The 18045-nt window shown below is 35.9% G+C and overlaps 1 protein-coding gene across 1 annotated transcript; it reads left to right on the forward strand.

Annotated features, from left to right (window-relative positions):
* Positions 1 to 408: 408 nt before the first annotated feature.
* On the forward strand, positions 409 to 1418 carry LOC121725506 (transcription factor sox-2-like). Its single transcript, XM_042112511.1, has one exon. It carries the CDS (start codon positions 509 to 511, stop codon positions 1175 to 1177), a length of 669 nt encoding a protein of 222 aa, XP_041968445.1. The 5' UTR covers positions 409 to 508; the 3' UTR covers positions 1178 to 1418.
* Positions 1419 to 18045: the final 16627 nt, after the last annotated feature.

Consider the following 18045-nt stretch of genomic DNA (forward strand, 5'->3'; position numbering starts at 1 on the left):
AAAAAAACATGTTTGTTTTAAGTTAAATATACACGCCTAATTATTTAAAAACAAATAAAACTGTCTAAACTCTAAAAATCGCATTCCTTTGATCATTTTGTTTTTTATAATCGAGATAATAAGACGATCACAATGAAATACACTGAAAATAACTAAGATCAATTGGTTAACCACACCAGATTACAGACAGAAGACCGTTTAATAGACTAGGCCACAGGCGCGCCTCGCACAAAACATACCAGTATCATTTAACAATTTGTGAGCAATCAATGCATTGTCGCCGCTCTTTATTCAACGGCAAATAATACACGGAAAATTGTCATTCCCATTGTACAGGGACCATTGTTGGTCTAACGACTGTGCTCAGATTTAGTCAGCATCGAAACCGGTCATCAGTGCTCGCTCGATCGTCCTCCCGACGACTTTCCTGTGATTTATCACATGTTTTGTCGAAACATTTTCTTCGCAATACAAACTCAAGAACCACTAGACATGCTCCGCATCTAAGATGTCAATGGCATACCCGCTGGAACCATTACCGGCCAAGGTCTCCTCTAAGGCGTCGAGAAACCCAAACCCGTACCACATAAAGCGACCGATGAACGCGTTCATGGTGTGGTCGAGGCTGCAGAGAAAGAAGATATCGATGATGAACCCGAAGCTGCACAACTCGGAGATCTCGAAGCGGCTGGGCCACGAGTGGAAGAGCCTGGACGAGACGGAGAAGCGGCCGTTTATCGACGAGGCGAAGAGGCTGCGCCTGAAGCATATGCACGACTACCCCGACTACAAGTACCGGCCGCGGCGGAAGAACCGCTTGGAGGGCTCGTACGGGAACCCGGCCATGTACCCGCCGAGGGAGAGCTTCGTCGAGCTGGAGCCCAGGACTGAGGTGAACTATCAGATTCCTGTCAACTATCCCGACCAGTACGTGTACAATAACATGATCAGCTACTCGGTGCCGATGAGCCAGCAGTCCCTCATTCCCCCGATGAGGCCGAAGGAGGAGGCGCTTCAAAATGTGGAGCTGCGGCCGTTGCCGTCGATAGAGAGCATATCCCCGCGACCGTTCGCGGTCGTCAACCAGCAGATGATGGTGAAGGCCTATCAGAACCTGCACTACGTTCCCGAGGACGTAACTCGAATACCCTATCACTATCAATTCAGTGTTCAATAGAAATGTTGTGTTTAGAATTAATGTATATCTTATTGTTTTATAGTGACCATTATTGTAGCTTTAGTTTGTTTAAGGTACTAGTACTGTTAGTATCTATCCAAAGATTTAGTTCTTACCTAATTAATATAACAACTTGCATTATACTGTTATGTCATAATATTAACCATGCTATTATTATATCACGTCGACCGTCGTGCGACGTTATTGTGACTGTTACACAAACGAGTAAATATTGATTTGAATCTAATTATTGAAATTTTTACATGATACTTAGCCTAAGTATTATAACGACGCTTAGGCTAAATATCAATAGTTCTCGTAATAATCTTAGGCCACAAGAATATCTAAATATATAATTTTTATAACTTAATGGATATTTAAATTATTAACTTTTATTAGCAAAATTTAAGTCTTCATATAAACTCTATGCCAAAGTAAACATACATTTTCTTATGTAAATACATTGAAATATCAATTAATAAATTGAAAATGTAGAGCATCATCATTGCCATTTTATTTTTCAATTTAAAAATCCATCAAGACATCGCTTCATAAGCTGCGATTCTATTTAAACTAGTCAAATGGCAGGGGATGAAAATATTTTCCACTTGAATTCTGTCATTTCCCCTTAGGATTAGAAGTGATCGTTCTGTGATGATTCGATGGAAAGAGACGTCGGAAGCTCAGAAATAATGTGGCAGCCGTGACTCGGCGGAATCGTGATGGAGATTTCAGTATAATTGATTGTGTGTTTACAACAGTCTCGATTAGTGATCCTCAATAAAATATCATTCCACATTATCGTTTGAATCATACGGCATACCCTAAATGTAAAAGTTTTGAGCATAAAAACATTTCGGAGAGCATAGGCAAAAAATTTTTGATTAGGATTGCAATGTTTTAAAATGTAATATAATTTTGATAAGTTTGGTATTCAATACAAGCAAGTACATTTTCTCTTCATAGTATTTTGTTGTATTTTTACACATCAGTATCCTCAATAGATCTTACATACTCGGTCGCATTTATTATGACACCAGCTGCTAGAGAATTTATTCTCGTCTTTGAAAAAATTATGAAGATGCACAAAAATAACAATTCTTCTATACACTGTAGAGACCAAAAGTGCGATCTAAAAATATGTTTGCAAAAGCAGTAAAGACACATTTGAAAACAACCAAAAAGATACTTTACGATCTAAGTTATACTCTGAAGCATCTAAAGCTTTGCCATGTACAAAGGAAAGCAACCTTTATCCATCTGACGTTAAAACTGAATATAGAGCAACATCTGAACATCTAAACCTACGTCATAATCGTTACTGTGTCTTTCACGTTTCACGGAGAGTGATGTATGAAACGCTGTGAGAATCTACCTCTCGGCTATAAAACAAGCCTTGTTCCATTTATCCACACAATAATGTGCTCTATGTCTTTCAGATAGAGGCGGTTTAGTCGTCAAAGGCCGTACTTAAAAATGTGTTCTCACAAATAGGGCAGAAGATCCAGCAGATAAAAGTAACAGTTGACATGACAGTGTCTTTGCAGTGGGAAATCTGAAAAGCGTTTTGCGGCACACATATCGTAGCTAATTATGCGTGTTAACTTCTGAAAACTTTGCCATACAGCTCTGAATACATAGAAACGGTGTCACTGCAAGTCATTGTTTGAATATTAACCTATTACTTACTAGTTAATCTTAATAATATTATAATACATAATATATAACTACATAACTATACATTTTACTTATGTATCTGCAACTTTAAACAACGTTACTTATTTTTTTTAAATTTCTATTTAAAAGTTTTATTATGTTCGGCACGATGGAATTGACATCATTTAAGTATAAACAATTCTTAAAATAAGTGATGTTAAAAAAGTATTAATGCGTGTTTCACTCCTGTTTAACTCTAGTACAGTTCTGTATATAATATTTTACGTTAACTAAAAATAAATGGTGTATGTTAGTATGTATCATTGCGTAGACAAGTTGCACCACGGTATCTGGACAAGGAAATCCAACATTCCGTTATACGGTATTTTATACTTTGTCGCTGGACTAACAACATCCCCGCGTCATTTCAAACGGCGCGTAAAATGTATGCGATTTTCTCCCTGAAAGCCTTTTTGATAACATTTTGTATCTTCAGCGGTTTTAATGGTCGCTCTTTACATTTTTGTTTGGAGTTTTATGCATACTCGTACATGTAGAAAGTCAGAACTGTGATCTTTTGTTTCACACGGTTTTAACACACTTTTGTGCCGACGTTTAATGTTGCAGGAACGTTTTGTTAATAGGGTGTACATAATTATGCATGGTATGCTTTTTGTACGCATTTTTAGAGCTTTTAATCATACTCAGATATCTAAATAGAGTAAAATTCTAATGTTTCTTTTCTGAATTTAAAAATCGCTTTTTTAGCTCGAACTCTTCGCCATTTCAAGGAAAAAGTCACACATACCTTGTTTACAGATAATATAGTATAGTGCTTTCAGTTTCCGTCATTTAACAATCTTTCACACACAATCTAACCATAAAATATACGTGGGAGAGCCATGCTTCGGCACGAATGGGCCGGCTCGACCCAGAGAAATACCACGTTCTCACAGAAAACCGGCGTGAAACAGCTTGTGCTGTGTTTCGCCGAGTGAGTGAGTTTACCGGAGGCCCAATCCCCTACCCTAGTACTTCCTTACCCTCCCCTATTCCCTTCCCTTAACTTCACTTACACTCCCCTATTACCCTATTCCCTCTTAAAAGGCCGGCAACGCACCTGCAGATCTTCTAATGCTGCGAGTGTCCATGGGCGACGGAAATTGCTTTCCATCAGGTGACCCGTTTGCTCGTTTGCCCCCTAATTTCATTAAAAAAAAGTATAAAACAATCAATGTGACGTCACTCCATATTGAAATAACTCCCAAAGGTAATACAATAAGTGTTGGCCAATCGAGCACATTCTGTAATGGAATGATATCAAGTGTTGATATTGTCAGCGGTGTTTGAACATCTGTTACCGCCCCGGGAGTTTGTTTGATAACACTTGGGGTTACTGTTATTTGTTTTGTACTGTAAAATAATTACATTATGTGCACTATAGTTACAATTTGGATAAAGTGGAGTATTCACTTTTAATCAAATCAAAATGAAGTGACTTTTGTTAGCACCATATAAAACCAAATAAATTTTTTGTTGAATATACCAATTAAATCATCCAATGTTATGATTTATCATCAAAAATACCTACATATATAATAGATACTATCGGTAAAAGACGTGAGTAACTTAATAATACATTAAACTTATAAGTTCGACTTAATAAATGGAATACAAATAAACAGAATCAGCCAATAAAAAGGCACATTAGCGAAAATATGCTACTTATGACGCGAATCGGGGAATAAACTAAAATAAATAAATCATGAAGTAACAGCGCGGAAACGAGACCCTTCGTTTGGGAGTTATGAAATTATCCCTTCGCCCACGACGCACGGTCGACGACAGAACCACTCTATTTGTTATCGACTTTAATACTCGGTAATAAGGTTGAAAAGTGTCATCGAAAAGGATCCACGATTGTACCATAAACTGCCACGATGTACCATAAACAAAACTAACGCAAAACCACTCTCGGACACCGTTCCGACTCATTTCATCGCGGACTTTTCCGCCCACGATGTGTTATAGCTAGACAGCGTTTACCATACTCGCTTACTAGTAAGAAAGCGCATGTAGAGAATGACTAGTAACTTTTTTCGTAGTATTTGGAATTTTATTTTCATTTGACAAATGTAAATATAATTCCATTGGACAATCTTTTAAAATAATAAACTAGGCCTTTACTTCCGTTGTGGATGATTTATACAGTTTTTACACATTTTTCAGAGCAAAGTAACCGCTCCTCAAATACTGTAGTGCCTGGGATAAGATTTTTTAAATGTCCGTATGGTTGCCCAAGCGCATACGGCATTCTCGCATCATAGTCGGCCTAGTTCAGAGGAAAGAACTAGTCAATACGTCTGGGACCAACTATGTGCGGGTTTCCTCACGATGTTTTCCTTCACCGTACGAGCGTCCGTATTATGTACATGAGATCAGAAAATGTCTCATAGGTACACGCCTCCACCCGGGTTCGAACCTGCACCCTCTAGGAGAGCGAACAGAAGGTCTGCCCATTAGGCCACGGACGCTCATAAAAATAATAAAACGCTAATCTAAATCCAGTCAGATGAACAAAAGCAATAGATGGTATAACATAATATTGTTTGTAATATTAATTACGAGTAATTAAGTTTTTACAAACTTTATCGTGAACTTAAAGTGTAAGGATAGTAAGCTCTACATTTTCTTTATCATCTTAAGAACTATAACTGAGCCCCAGCCCCCAAAGAAAGTAACTATATCTTTTCAGTACATATTTGAAAAATGAAACAATTATAGAAGACAAGTACTTCATGTAAGCAGAATCTGATATATTATTCTTTCGTATATCGATGGTATTCTCTCTCCACACTCGCGATTCGTTTCGCTGGTACACCATTGTGGACCCCATTTAGGCTCATTATGCTGATATTTATTTATATTGAGATTTATTCGCCGACTTCGTGATAGTTGTGACAAATTATTATAATCGTTGTTTTATGTTAACGAGGCGATTATCTCGGCTAAGTGCCACTTCCTAATGTGTTTTGCTCGTTTTAAGATGACAAAAATTTTTGGAAATACTCACGAAGTAGTAACGTAGTGAAGGAATTTTAGCTAATTGAAAATTATTTTTTCCAAAAAGTTACACTATTAGGTACTACACGACCATGTGGTACTCTTGAAATTCTCAAAAATTTGGAACTTTAATCACGAACATGTCTTCCCAGGAGATCCTTTCCAAAATTTGTAAAGATTACGCCAACTAATTGGAGATTATTTTTACAAAAAGTTACACGGCTGAAAATTTAAAATTTACAGACAATTTCCACAATCTTGAAAAAATTTGGAACTTTTAATTACGAACATGTCTTCCCAGGAGATCCTTCCTAAATTTACTGCCAAAATTTTTAAGGATCACAGCAACTTAAAAATATTTTAGGTTTCAGTACCTACCATCTATATCGGCAGTCCTAAAATGTAAAGCAAGAATAAAGCTCAGTAAATGTAAAATTATATCTGAACATTAAGAAATTAAAGTTTGTATACTTAATAGGAATTGCAGGAGAAGATAAGGCTTACAAAATAACTTTCTGAAATTCAGCTTGAACTTATTCTAACCCTGCATTCATAGTTTTCATTAGTCACTACCGATTTTCCTCAAAAATATCTATCATACGGAGCCAACAAAAGTCATCCAAAGGAAGGTTGAATAAAAATAATCCCGGCGAGTATAATATGGGCATTATATTAATCTGGGAAACGCATTAGGCAGCGGAAACGGTGCCGTACACATCCCCTTTGTGCGTGAGGAAAAATGACACAATATCATAACATCCTTTATGACCATTACTGGGCCCGCCCTAGCACCAAAGAGTACTTATTGAAAACCCATTCTGGGAAAAGAAATTGAGAATATTATATAGGTAGCAACTTCTGAAAGACTGCTATTGAAATGTACTATGAGTAACTCTATTTTTTAGCATCCCATATCTTATATTCAATGTCGATGTTATTATAAAGACAACGTTCAAAAAAGTTTATTCTATAAACTTCCGATCGTATATCATATTATCGCGAAAATTTTTAGTTAAGTAAGTATAGCATTCCCAGTAAAAAGTAAAAACATTTTCAATATCAGACGTATAATAATAAGTCTTACTCAAGTAAAATATTGTGATGTCTCATGTGTGTCTCCTCTGCACGTTACTTAATCTACCCGTCGCCGCCCTACGCGAGACAAATCGCAGCTGGTCATTTGTCAAAAAACCTGCATCCGCCTACTGAAAGTGGTCATTGTCAACATTGCCACACATTATAAGCAGCTTTCATAACTTTCCACAAAAGACTGCGGCTTAAATTCTCCGCCGTGTCCGAATAATGGATGAATGCCTAAAAGCTGTCTCAAAAGTGAATTTTTGCACACCAGGAGCGAAGCTATGAATAATACAATTTATGAAGTTCTTCTTAATTCTTAGAGGCCTAGGTAACTGACTGGCTCTTGTTGATATCTGTTACACTACAGTGATAACCTAACCTAACTACAAGAAATTGTAGTAATTACTAAAAATTAATATTCACACTCAAAAAAGACCTACTCATAAAATCGATTACGTACTGTTATTACTTATTACATAATATTATTTTAATATATTATTGTCACTATTTCAAAGTCTAATAGAAAGTTTGGCAATACCAGGTCATAGCTTTTGCTCAAGTAAATCATGTAGGCGTAGTTAGACATGACGATAGATTTAATAATCGTGCTCTTTTGTTTCTTGTTTATGTGTTGATGTGAATATTGTTTTAGTTATAATAATAATAGCCTTTTCGAAAAACAAAGGGCAAGGGGTCCCTAAGTTCTGTGTGCCGTTTGGCAAAGGCCTCCTCAAATTCCTTCCAATGTGTCCTGTTCCTTGCTACTCTCAACCAGAGTGGTCCCGCTGTCTGCTTCAAGTCGTCTTCCCATCTCCTGACATGACGACCCCTGCTTCTTTTGCCATCTCTTGGTTGTCAAAGAGTGACTTGCTTGCTCCATTTGTTAATGTGGTGGCGTAGCATATGTCCAGCCCATCTCCATTTTTGGACATCTATCCGGGTAAGAATGTCTGTGAGTTTTGTTCTTGTTCTTATATCCACGTTCTGTTATGTCTTAGATTTTTAACCTTAGCATTTCCATAGCACGTTGGCATTTTGATAACTTTTCCCTGTGATGGAGTGTTAAATGTTAATGACTAAGTTTCACAGTTTTAGATATCGACTATTAAAATATTTGTTTACTTCTTTCATACTATTGTTATAAAATTATTTTGTATTATTACTTTTGGTATTGAAATAAAATCCTTTACAATTAAAATTTTATGCAGATGTCGTGTCGCGTCAATGGCAGAAAATGCGACAGTCTTCATTACCGCATTAAAAAGTTATCGCTCATTCGAAATATGAAATGAATATTTTAAAATGTGAACATCAAAATCTTGACAGGCTGACATTATGTCGCGATAAGCGACTGCGCTTTGAAACTATGAGGCTGTGTATAGTTATTCAATGCGAGGGATACCCGGATAAAAATCTCCTATCACTACACACAGTCCCTCAAATGTTCGTCACCGAGAAAGCTTTCAAAGCTTTGGAATTACATTGGAAAATATTGTTGTTTTCATTCACATAACTTTATTTCTATACATATTTTAAATATAACATTGGCACAATGTTCGTCAAAGTTATAATAAACCGTGAGACCACAAAGAAAATAATATGACGTCGAGAGAAAATAAATTTCATTTGTAAAGAAAGTTAGGTGGATTTATTTCGGTCTCACAAACGCTAATTGCGTTTCGTTTCACACAAGTAAAAAATATTAAATGAGAGCTTCTCAATATCAACTTATAAAACACTTTAGCGTACTCGAAACATAAAAGTACTGGCCGATATTCAGAAAAACAATTGAAATCGGAATAGAGAAAACAAAAAAATGGCGCGATTACATCTTCAAGTACCTAGTGTAGCCCGCGGTTTCTCATGGGGTGATGTTTTGGTAATATCGCTAGAGGGAGCCGGCACTCACACGGTGCCTACACGGTGTTGGAAATCATGGAATTTGTATTTGTATTCTGTTTCTCAGTAGCTATATTTCCGTTATATGCATTGTTATATTTGAAATAGTATCTATTGATAATTACAAGTGCAGTTAAGTAGCAGGTAATATGAAATTCTAACAATTAGCGCTAAATTGATATTTAGTTAAAATATAATAATTATGTCACGAAAAAAAATTAAAATTAATAAATATATTTTAATATGCCTTCTTGCAATATTTAAATTTAAAAATGGTTCTTCTTTTGATCTCAACTTGATAAAATTAATTTATACTTAAATGAATATCACAATCTACAATCATACTTACTTATAGATTTTAAATAAATTAAACAACATATTGTAATGATGTGGATATAATGTAAATGATGTGGATATCAAAATAATTTTTACTGTTTAAAAGGTATTTTATTGTGATATTGTTATTTTACCCAAATATTAAGAAAATAATAGTTTAAACCTGAAAATTAACTTCTGAATGCAAAAATATTCTATTATATTATTACTTATTCTGTTAATTTACGTACATTACAGACTAATTACTACATTTTTTTCCTGATTTACAGCATAATATCTATATTTCTCAATGAATATACTATAATTAAAAGAAGCATAAGAAGTCTTAAGTGGTTTTTGGTTCTTCGTTGTCCACAAGTTCAGTAGAGCATGGTTCCCCCAGCAGCGAGCTAGATGCCCGCGGCGATCGGCTCCCACGGGTGTTGCTTCGCGAATTAGCGCTCAATTTGCCGTAATGATTCGATTTGCACCCTCCGCGACTCCACTTGACCGAAAATATCACCTAATACTAAAAGTAAGGAAGATTCAAGGTTATGTTTTTCACATAATATCTTAGCTTTATGGTCAGGCAAACGAAGTCTATTCTAAGAAGTAACTTCATAGAATGTTTAGGCGCTGTCTCAGTGAGGGGTCATCTAGGGGACATAACCCTTACAAAATGTAGGTCTTGTGAGTTGTGCTTATGACTTTTCGTAACCCCCCCCCCCCCTTCTAAAAAGCTCGTAACTCTCATTTTTTTTAGCTTGTACCGCGCAGAGTATGCTACATTCCAGATTGAACTTAAAAGGTTGTCACTGAGTCTACACAAGAGTTACGAACTTGCATCCATACACTGCCAAGTTGTCACAATATTATGAAGATAAGGCTTAGGATACAAACTGTACATAGTCCACTAATAGAACGATAAAGCTCAAGGACAATGAGCTTTCGCTAGGTGGGTGTGGTTACGAACAATAGTTTCTCACACGTCGCACACAAAAGACTATTTGAGGCTTGCGTTGATAAGACGACGTCATTTCGAGTCAAACATCGATACTAATAAATATCGATTACAGCGTGTAACCGAAAGCACTTCACTAGAGAGGCTCATTCCCTTAATATCGGTATGAGAACCGAGTACTCGACTCGATCATTGTTTCGCGGCTATTGTGAACAATTCCTATTTACAACGAGCGATCTGATAACATTTAGGGTTGTGCTCGCATTCGGTCCGCAACCCTGTTTTGTAAACTTTGTATTTAATTCGAGATGTAGATGCCGATAGCATAAGATTAGTCAAGTAGCTGGTGTTGTTCCGTATTGTTTCCGACCGGTTTGTTTCCGTCGTGAACTTACATCGTTTTTTCACGTTTAGAGAATATAGCTTTAAATGTTCTACTTTATTTTCCTGTCTCAAAAAGCAACGTTGGATATGTAACATCAGTAGGATAACATCATGCTAATCATAATATTTTTACTGTCAACTGCGGGTGGCATTATTATATTATCATTTTATTAGACGCTGACGGGTTTTGTAAATAGCAATTGCTATTTACAAAACCCGTCAACGTCTAAATGTTTTATTTGAATAGGGAAAACAATCTTCGACGCGCAATTAAAATTATTATAACTAGCTGTTTGACCGAGCTTCGCTCGGTATTCAATAAATCACGAATAAAATTACATTTTCTAAAAATGATTCCTAGCTAGATCGATTTATCGCCCCCGAAACCCCCTGTATACTAAATCGAATCGAAACCCCCTGTATAAAAAATCGTTGGAGCCGATTCCGAGATTCCAATTATATATACAGGGTGTAACCGAAATAAGTGATAATACTTTAGGGTGTGTACGTGTTCCTTGTAGAGAGTTCACTGTGAAAGTAGCAGCTCTGAAAGACGAAAAAAATTTTACCCGAGCGTCACGAGTTTCCCCATACAAAAGTAAAAAATTTTTTGGTCTTTCAGCGATGCTACTTTCACAGTGAACTCTCTACAAGGAACATGTACACACCCTAAAGTATTATCACTTATTTTTGTTACACCCTGTATATATATATTTATACAAGAATTGCTCGTTTAAAGATATAAGATCTAATATAAAATTCTCGTGTCACAATGTTAGGCCGCGTACTCCTCTGAAACGGCTTTACTGATTTTAACCAAATTTTATATGCATATTCAGTGGCTCTGAGAATCGGCTACTGGGTCCTTTTTATATTGATAAGTACATTTGTTGAATAAATAATAGTAAATTATTACAACTCGAGACCGACGGCGACCATTGTTTGTGCGACGGGATAGCGATGGACGTTGCCATGGTGACATACTTATTTAGTCACTTCAATAAAATAATATGGGTGAAATACTTTATATAGCAAAGTAACGTTTGCCGGGACAGCTAGTAATAATGTAATATACCAAAGTATGAAGAATATTTGAAATCCTGTGAAAAGACAGGATACAATTGTTATCGCGGAAAATTTGGGCGCATTGAAGTTGTGAGCATCATCTAGTGCAGACATAAAGAGCATGCTGACGATTGCAGCTATTTGCGGAAATGGCTGAATCCCTCGACAACAGTAAGTGCGACATTAGATGGAGTAATTTGGATCAGCAAAGCCGCGACACGTCTATCCGCAACTAGCAATTTGTTTAGCGCACGCCTATGAGGCGCGTTTCCACTGCAGCTACACGGCGCGTGAAAAGCTAGAACTAAGTCTGAGGTCGGTTGGCAGTAGATAATATAAAATTGAAAGGACATATTATTAATACAGGTTAATCAAACTACTGAATTTATGCCGAAGGTTTTGATTTAAAATCTTGATTTAACTTATTTTTCGTAGAAACTTATAGACACAAATAGGAAATCATTGCCAGGTGTCCACATTTGTGTCACACAGTTGTGGGTAACAAAATTATATTTTACGATGGATATTATAAATGTCAAGCGAGCAGGTCGTTTTCTTCACATCCCCGTTGGTAGAGTTCGGTACGGCCCGGAAGCATTTAGACCGTCTCTAGAAACAATGGAGTAACGCTATAAACCACGTTTTGTACATAATGAGAGGCGAGGCGCGTGTGAAAACAGGCAATTTTGTCGCGAACGCCCGCACCTTTGTGTCGTGCGACTGGTTCGATTTGTTGGTACAAATTAGCGGCGTGATTACAGCAGCAGCAGGGGCGGGCCGGGCGGGCGGCCGCGCTGGGAAACACCTTGTGCGCATAAACAATGTGCAAGCTGTTATTACCGTGCCGACCGCAAACACTTATTATTTCAATTATGTGACAAAAATGTTCCTTATCGATTGATAAATTGCATTGCGACTTCCCTATTAAGTTGTTCAATGCGACTAGCTAAAACTGAAATGTCGACTCGAAATAGAAACTACAATTTAAGCAGCATATTATTATCTATTAAATCGTGTTTGGACTTCGCAAATTCTAATGCGGAACGGCCACGTATGTCCACAAGTTTGTATACCGCATGTCAACTTGCCCGTGGCGTGTATTCGTGACGTTAATCCGTTAACCAGATTTAGCCGGTTGTAGCCGGTTTCGGGCGGATCTGGAGGCGGTTATATCCGGATTATGCATGGATAGATAGGAGGCGGTCGACGGATGTGCATCGACCGTACATTTTAACTGGAATTAGAAACTTGTGGAATGTTCGGTTTCAGAAATCGAGGGAGTTTCAATTTAATTATTATAGATTCTATTTGCTGAACAGGTTTATGTTGCGAGTATTTGAATAATATGGGTCAAAAACGTATTTTTTTTTATCAAAATGACATAAATATGAAAGCTTTTGACGTTAAGCTGGTCATTACTCATTTTATAATTTACCGGTTACTTATTATAGAGACGCAGTTAAAAACGACGAGTTTAACATGTAGAACATTTTTACGTGAAACATTTTATAACTTTGAAGAAGCTTCCGTACAGTCTTTTGAATATTGGCCCTCGACCCCTAATGAGCATAATCAAGTAGAGGGACCGGGAAGGCCGGGGTAGGCCGGGAAAGGCCGGGGTAGGCCGGAGAGGCCGGGAAGGTGAGCCGGAAGGGCCCAGGGCCGACAATGCCGAGTCTGCCGCGGGCGTACAATAATTGTCTAAGTGCATAATGAACTTGTTATCACAATCTTACAGTCTTATGCACTCTCGAAGATCCACCATTCAACAATAAACCCTAATCCCTCGGCATTGAGTTACAAATCGTAAATCACACCCAGAAAAATGTCTCACACTGCACGGAATGAATATACATTTAATTAGAAAAGTTTAGGGTCTATTTTTGTGTGAGTGTCGAGTGAAAGGAAGTACTAGTAACAGTTCTTGTCGCCCTCGCCGTTGTCGATACGTGGCACACCCTCCCCTTTGTGTTGCAGGTTAATTAGAAAATGTGCACAAAACTAGAATAAACTTTAAACCGGTTATAATGCGTAGAAAGGTTTTTCTGCTAAATAAGTAATTTATACCTATAAAAAAAGAATTGCCCAAGAAACAAACTGTTTATTGCCATCAGAATCTAAGGAGTTACAAAATATAAGACGTGTTGATTTACATTGATTCAGTAGCAGGTGCCAGCTTTTTACTGGACTGAATTGACATAAATTATTATTTAAAACTCTTCTATATTAGAAATGTTTACAGTAATATACAGTGTCAGCGTCCGAATACAGTACTACTAGCCCGTAATTTAAGTGATAATTTATTTATTTATTTATTTAATTAGGACACCAAACAGTACATACATCTAAACATTATTAAAACAAGCACATTAATTATTAATTTTTCTGATGCATGTACCCTTAGGAAGTGACACGACATTCGCAATAAAAGCTCCACAAACTACAATACCAAATTAATTACATACTAAACTAAAAGAACATTAATTACGGTAGGTATAATATAAAGTACGATTGTTTGAGTAAATATAATTTCAAGCAAAGTTAATTCAGTATTAAATTTTAAACATAATTACTGATTAATAATAAAAGAGGACTTAAAACTATGATATTACATAAACTTTTTTTTCATTTTTTCATTACAAATTATTTAAAATTAAGTTTAAGTATATTGTACTTTCAAGTAAATTTCATTGTCAATCATAATTCACATTGGTAAGGCATTTTTTCATTGTAAAGTGTCTATCACTAAAATTTTATTTTCTTTAACCGACAGTTTTACAGTTCAAAATTTTACAGTTCAAAATTTGAAAGTTACAGAAAATATGTTTCTTCAAATATTTTAGGAGTACAAGAAGACGTTTTGTCGACAGTACAATTATTTCCGTCTACCGCTTTCCAATGCTATCCAGCTGTGTTCGTCTGTTTGTCTGTTTGTCTTCACCAAAACAGCTCATGGGACCTTCGACTGTCAACCGCACTGTGGTGACACCGGTCTCTTTATTAACCGAAGGTGTTTGTTAAATTAACAAATAACATATTTTTTGTTCTTCTACTTAAGTAACTATTATTTGACAGTGCATTGGGCACACCTGGGGCGCGAGACACAGACATTGTTATATTTTGTGCATGGTTTTGAGTAAATTTGTTATGGTCCAAACCAGAGACAAATGTAACAACAGAGCAAAAGATTGGGTAACGATTACAAGAACTGTTTTGAGGTAGCCTGCCTTATCTCAGCAAAAAACTCGATCACCAGAATTTTCATCAATGTTCAAAATTCAAAGCTGAGATCACTTAGTTATTGGCAAAGCTGTAAAGTCGTAATTATAAATAGAAAATACAATATTATTGATAATAATTTCTTAAATCATTTTAACATTATGATCTTCGAGAAGGTACGTACAATATTTTTTAAATAACCTCTTAAAATCGTAAAAATCGATACTAGCTTTGCAAATAACGAAATCAGACGTATTTTCGGCTGCACTTGCATCCCGACATCCCATCAGAACATTACGTTAATTGGATAATATTTAAAAAGTATGAATTTTCAGTAAAACAATGTGTACATTATTGAGATTGCCCTACGCTAGACGGCGCGGCACAATAGGTATTATCATTGGAGGCCATTAACTCAGTGCATTCTTGCTGAAAAATAATAAATCCCTCCATATAGGAGGCGGGAGGGCCGCGTTGTACTGTGCTCTGATCTAGTTAAACGTTGATTAAAACTTTAATCTAGTTTCTGACGAATAATGAATTTATAGTATAATCTAGGATCATAGTTATTACTATGTACGTATTTGTATTTTTAATTAGACAAAATAATTATTATATCTTGCTATGCAAGTAAAAACAAAATTGCATGAGGAAGCATAAGATTTTATTCTAGTCAGACCGAAGTTTGTCTCTGTAGAGTACTAGACCACGTTTACCCAATCCTATATTATGTAGTTATGTTTCTTGCTATGCAAGTAAAAACAAAATTGCATGAGGAAGCATAAGATTTTATTCTAGTCAGACCGAAGTTTGTCTCTGTAGAGTACTAGACCACGTTTACCCAATCCTATATTATGTAGTTATGTTTCCTTAACACGCCTTAATTAAGTGATCATCTAATTAGCCTATTGATGTTAACCTATTACAAGATGTTGCATAATAAGATGACAACATGAGCAATCATAACATCAATACAAAGCGGCTCTACCCGGCAATCGACGTCATTAGCGATTAATCTTAAAAAAAAATTGAATCGTAGTTTAAAGTGCGGTTAAAACATTTATTACCGGGCGTGTAAAAAAACTTTAATGGTATGTTGGGTGAGGTGTCAAGGGAAATTTGAGTAAATTAAAATAGGAAGATAGGGCGAATAAGGCGACCTGCCATTGTCCTCAATGCGAACTGAGCGAAAAACTAACTAGCTCCTCATTTTCCGTCCCCCTCCGACCGTATAGAATTAACGAGAGACGGAATTATTTTCAGATCACATTGTCACCCCGAGAGATGGCTGACTCCATTGTGGCTGCGGCATCGTAAGTAATTAGGTGCGAGGTTCATTTATATGCCTCATAATGATATTATATTGGCCTAGGTATAAAGAGCTGTTGGGGGTATTTTTCTTATATACATAGAAAGTGTTGGGACATTTTTTGTTAAAACAGACCGAGCCGTGAGAAAGATTTTCGCTTTGAAAATATTTTGTAATATCTCATGCGGAAAATAAAGAAATGAGATTTTTTCTTGGAAACTCTGTTTTTAATGATGACTTACATCACGGTAATTATGAACCCTTGGGCAAGTAAGTCCATGAGAATCAGAATAGTTTTTGTTTTATTACTTGACTATGTGCTACATACCTACATACCTACCTACCACAACTACATACCTACCTACCACAACATTAGTACCTACGAACTAAAAGTCCGGAGTACGAAAAAAAAAATTGAAATTTTGTTCAGCATTTCCTTAACAATACATTTAAAAAAAGCTGTTTACTATTTAATTATTAACTCTTATTATTATTAAGTATTAATACTTCTTTTATTTTTATCTCTAACATATATTTCTACAGTTAACGACTAGATGGCGGTGGGCGTGCACATTTTACTTAAATAAACTATATTATCGATTTAATATAATTTTAAAATAAAATTGGCACGAGTGCAGGTACTGAGTAGGTACGTAGAGACTAGAGCAGAGTGAAAAACGACGCTTTTGTGATTTTTTTTAATTTAAGAAAAACACAAGTTAGAAATAATATTATAATCATTACACAAAAACAAAAAGCTTTTGATTCTTAATAATCACAAAAACTGTTCTCTATGACGTTATAAAATTTTATAACCTATAATAATTTAAGCACTATTGTGAAGGCTAAAAGCAGTACAATTGAAACAATACCCTGTATTAAAATAAGGCAAAGTTTCCGAGTAAATATTATCTAGCGGGCAGCGGGCAAGTCATGGGCCCTTTGGAATAACGGCTCTATTTTATTTACGGTAATTGTTTTACTTAAAATAAGAAATTTCTGGAAAAATTGCGGCAATACTTTAAAGATTTAGTTTGGAATAAGATTTTAATTTTTTTTACTACTTCCTAGAGCAGGCTCTTGCTTATTTTTTTGTAACCGGGTGCTAATTTTATCGATGTCAGTAAATAATTTCTATAATAATCAATTGGCATTTTAAATATTTAAAAAAAGCTTAAAAGAATTATTAAAATGTTTATTCAACATTAACCAATATATTGTGATAGCACCCAGACCAAATAAAATTAATAACATAAAAAGAACATAAAAAACCCGTAAAATTAATAACGACCGCCTCACTGAGATATGAATAACAGGTCTGTTAACCAATACTTGAAAATATTGGTTATCATCAAACCAATTAATACTTGAAAATAAAATAGCATAAAGTCGTAAAAATATATTAACAAGCACTATACATTAGTTTAAAGGAATAATTATTTTATTATTCTCTCAAAGCGAGCTTCTTAGAATCTCGGTCTGAAACGGTCTGAACAATGAGAGATTGCACACTAAATGTTTCACATTGACACAAAACGACTTTTATCTTGGAGCGGGAGGGTCGATTTTTGAACGTGCGAAGAGCCATTTGAGGCTTTTCAATTTCACCATCTCGGCACGGAGTAAGGAATTTTATGATTGTATCAAATATCTTTACGGCGGTCATCCCGTTAGCGAGAGACCTTTGTCTATCTCTCCGCCAACTATTTTCTCGAGGGCGAACAATGCGACCATAATGTGTCTGACGCTTGTTCAATGATGGCAGATCTCGTTGGGGAATGTTCGATTTATCTTCAGTTCTTTTATCTTCTCCAAACGAACTATTATTTCAATGGTTTTATGGTTTGTCTTTGTTTGCGTTTAAATGGGTTATAAAAGTTTTGTTTATGTCAATAATTAATTTGTCAGAAATTACTT

The sequence above is a fragment of the Aricia agestis genome, chromosome 1 (assembly GCF_905147365.1).
Source record: "Aricia agestis chromosome 1, ilAriAges1.1, whole genome shotgun sequence".
Lineage (NCBI taxonomy): Eukaryota > Metazoa > Arthropoda > Insecta > Lepidoptera > Lycaenidae > Aricia > Aricia agestis.

Bases quoted from the DNA above. Each gene is read 5' to 3' on its own strand.
- LOC121725506 (XM_042112511.1), top strand. From the start codon at position 509: ATGTCAATGGCATACCCGCTGGAACCATTACCGGCCAAGGTCTCCTCT.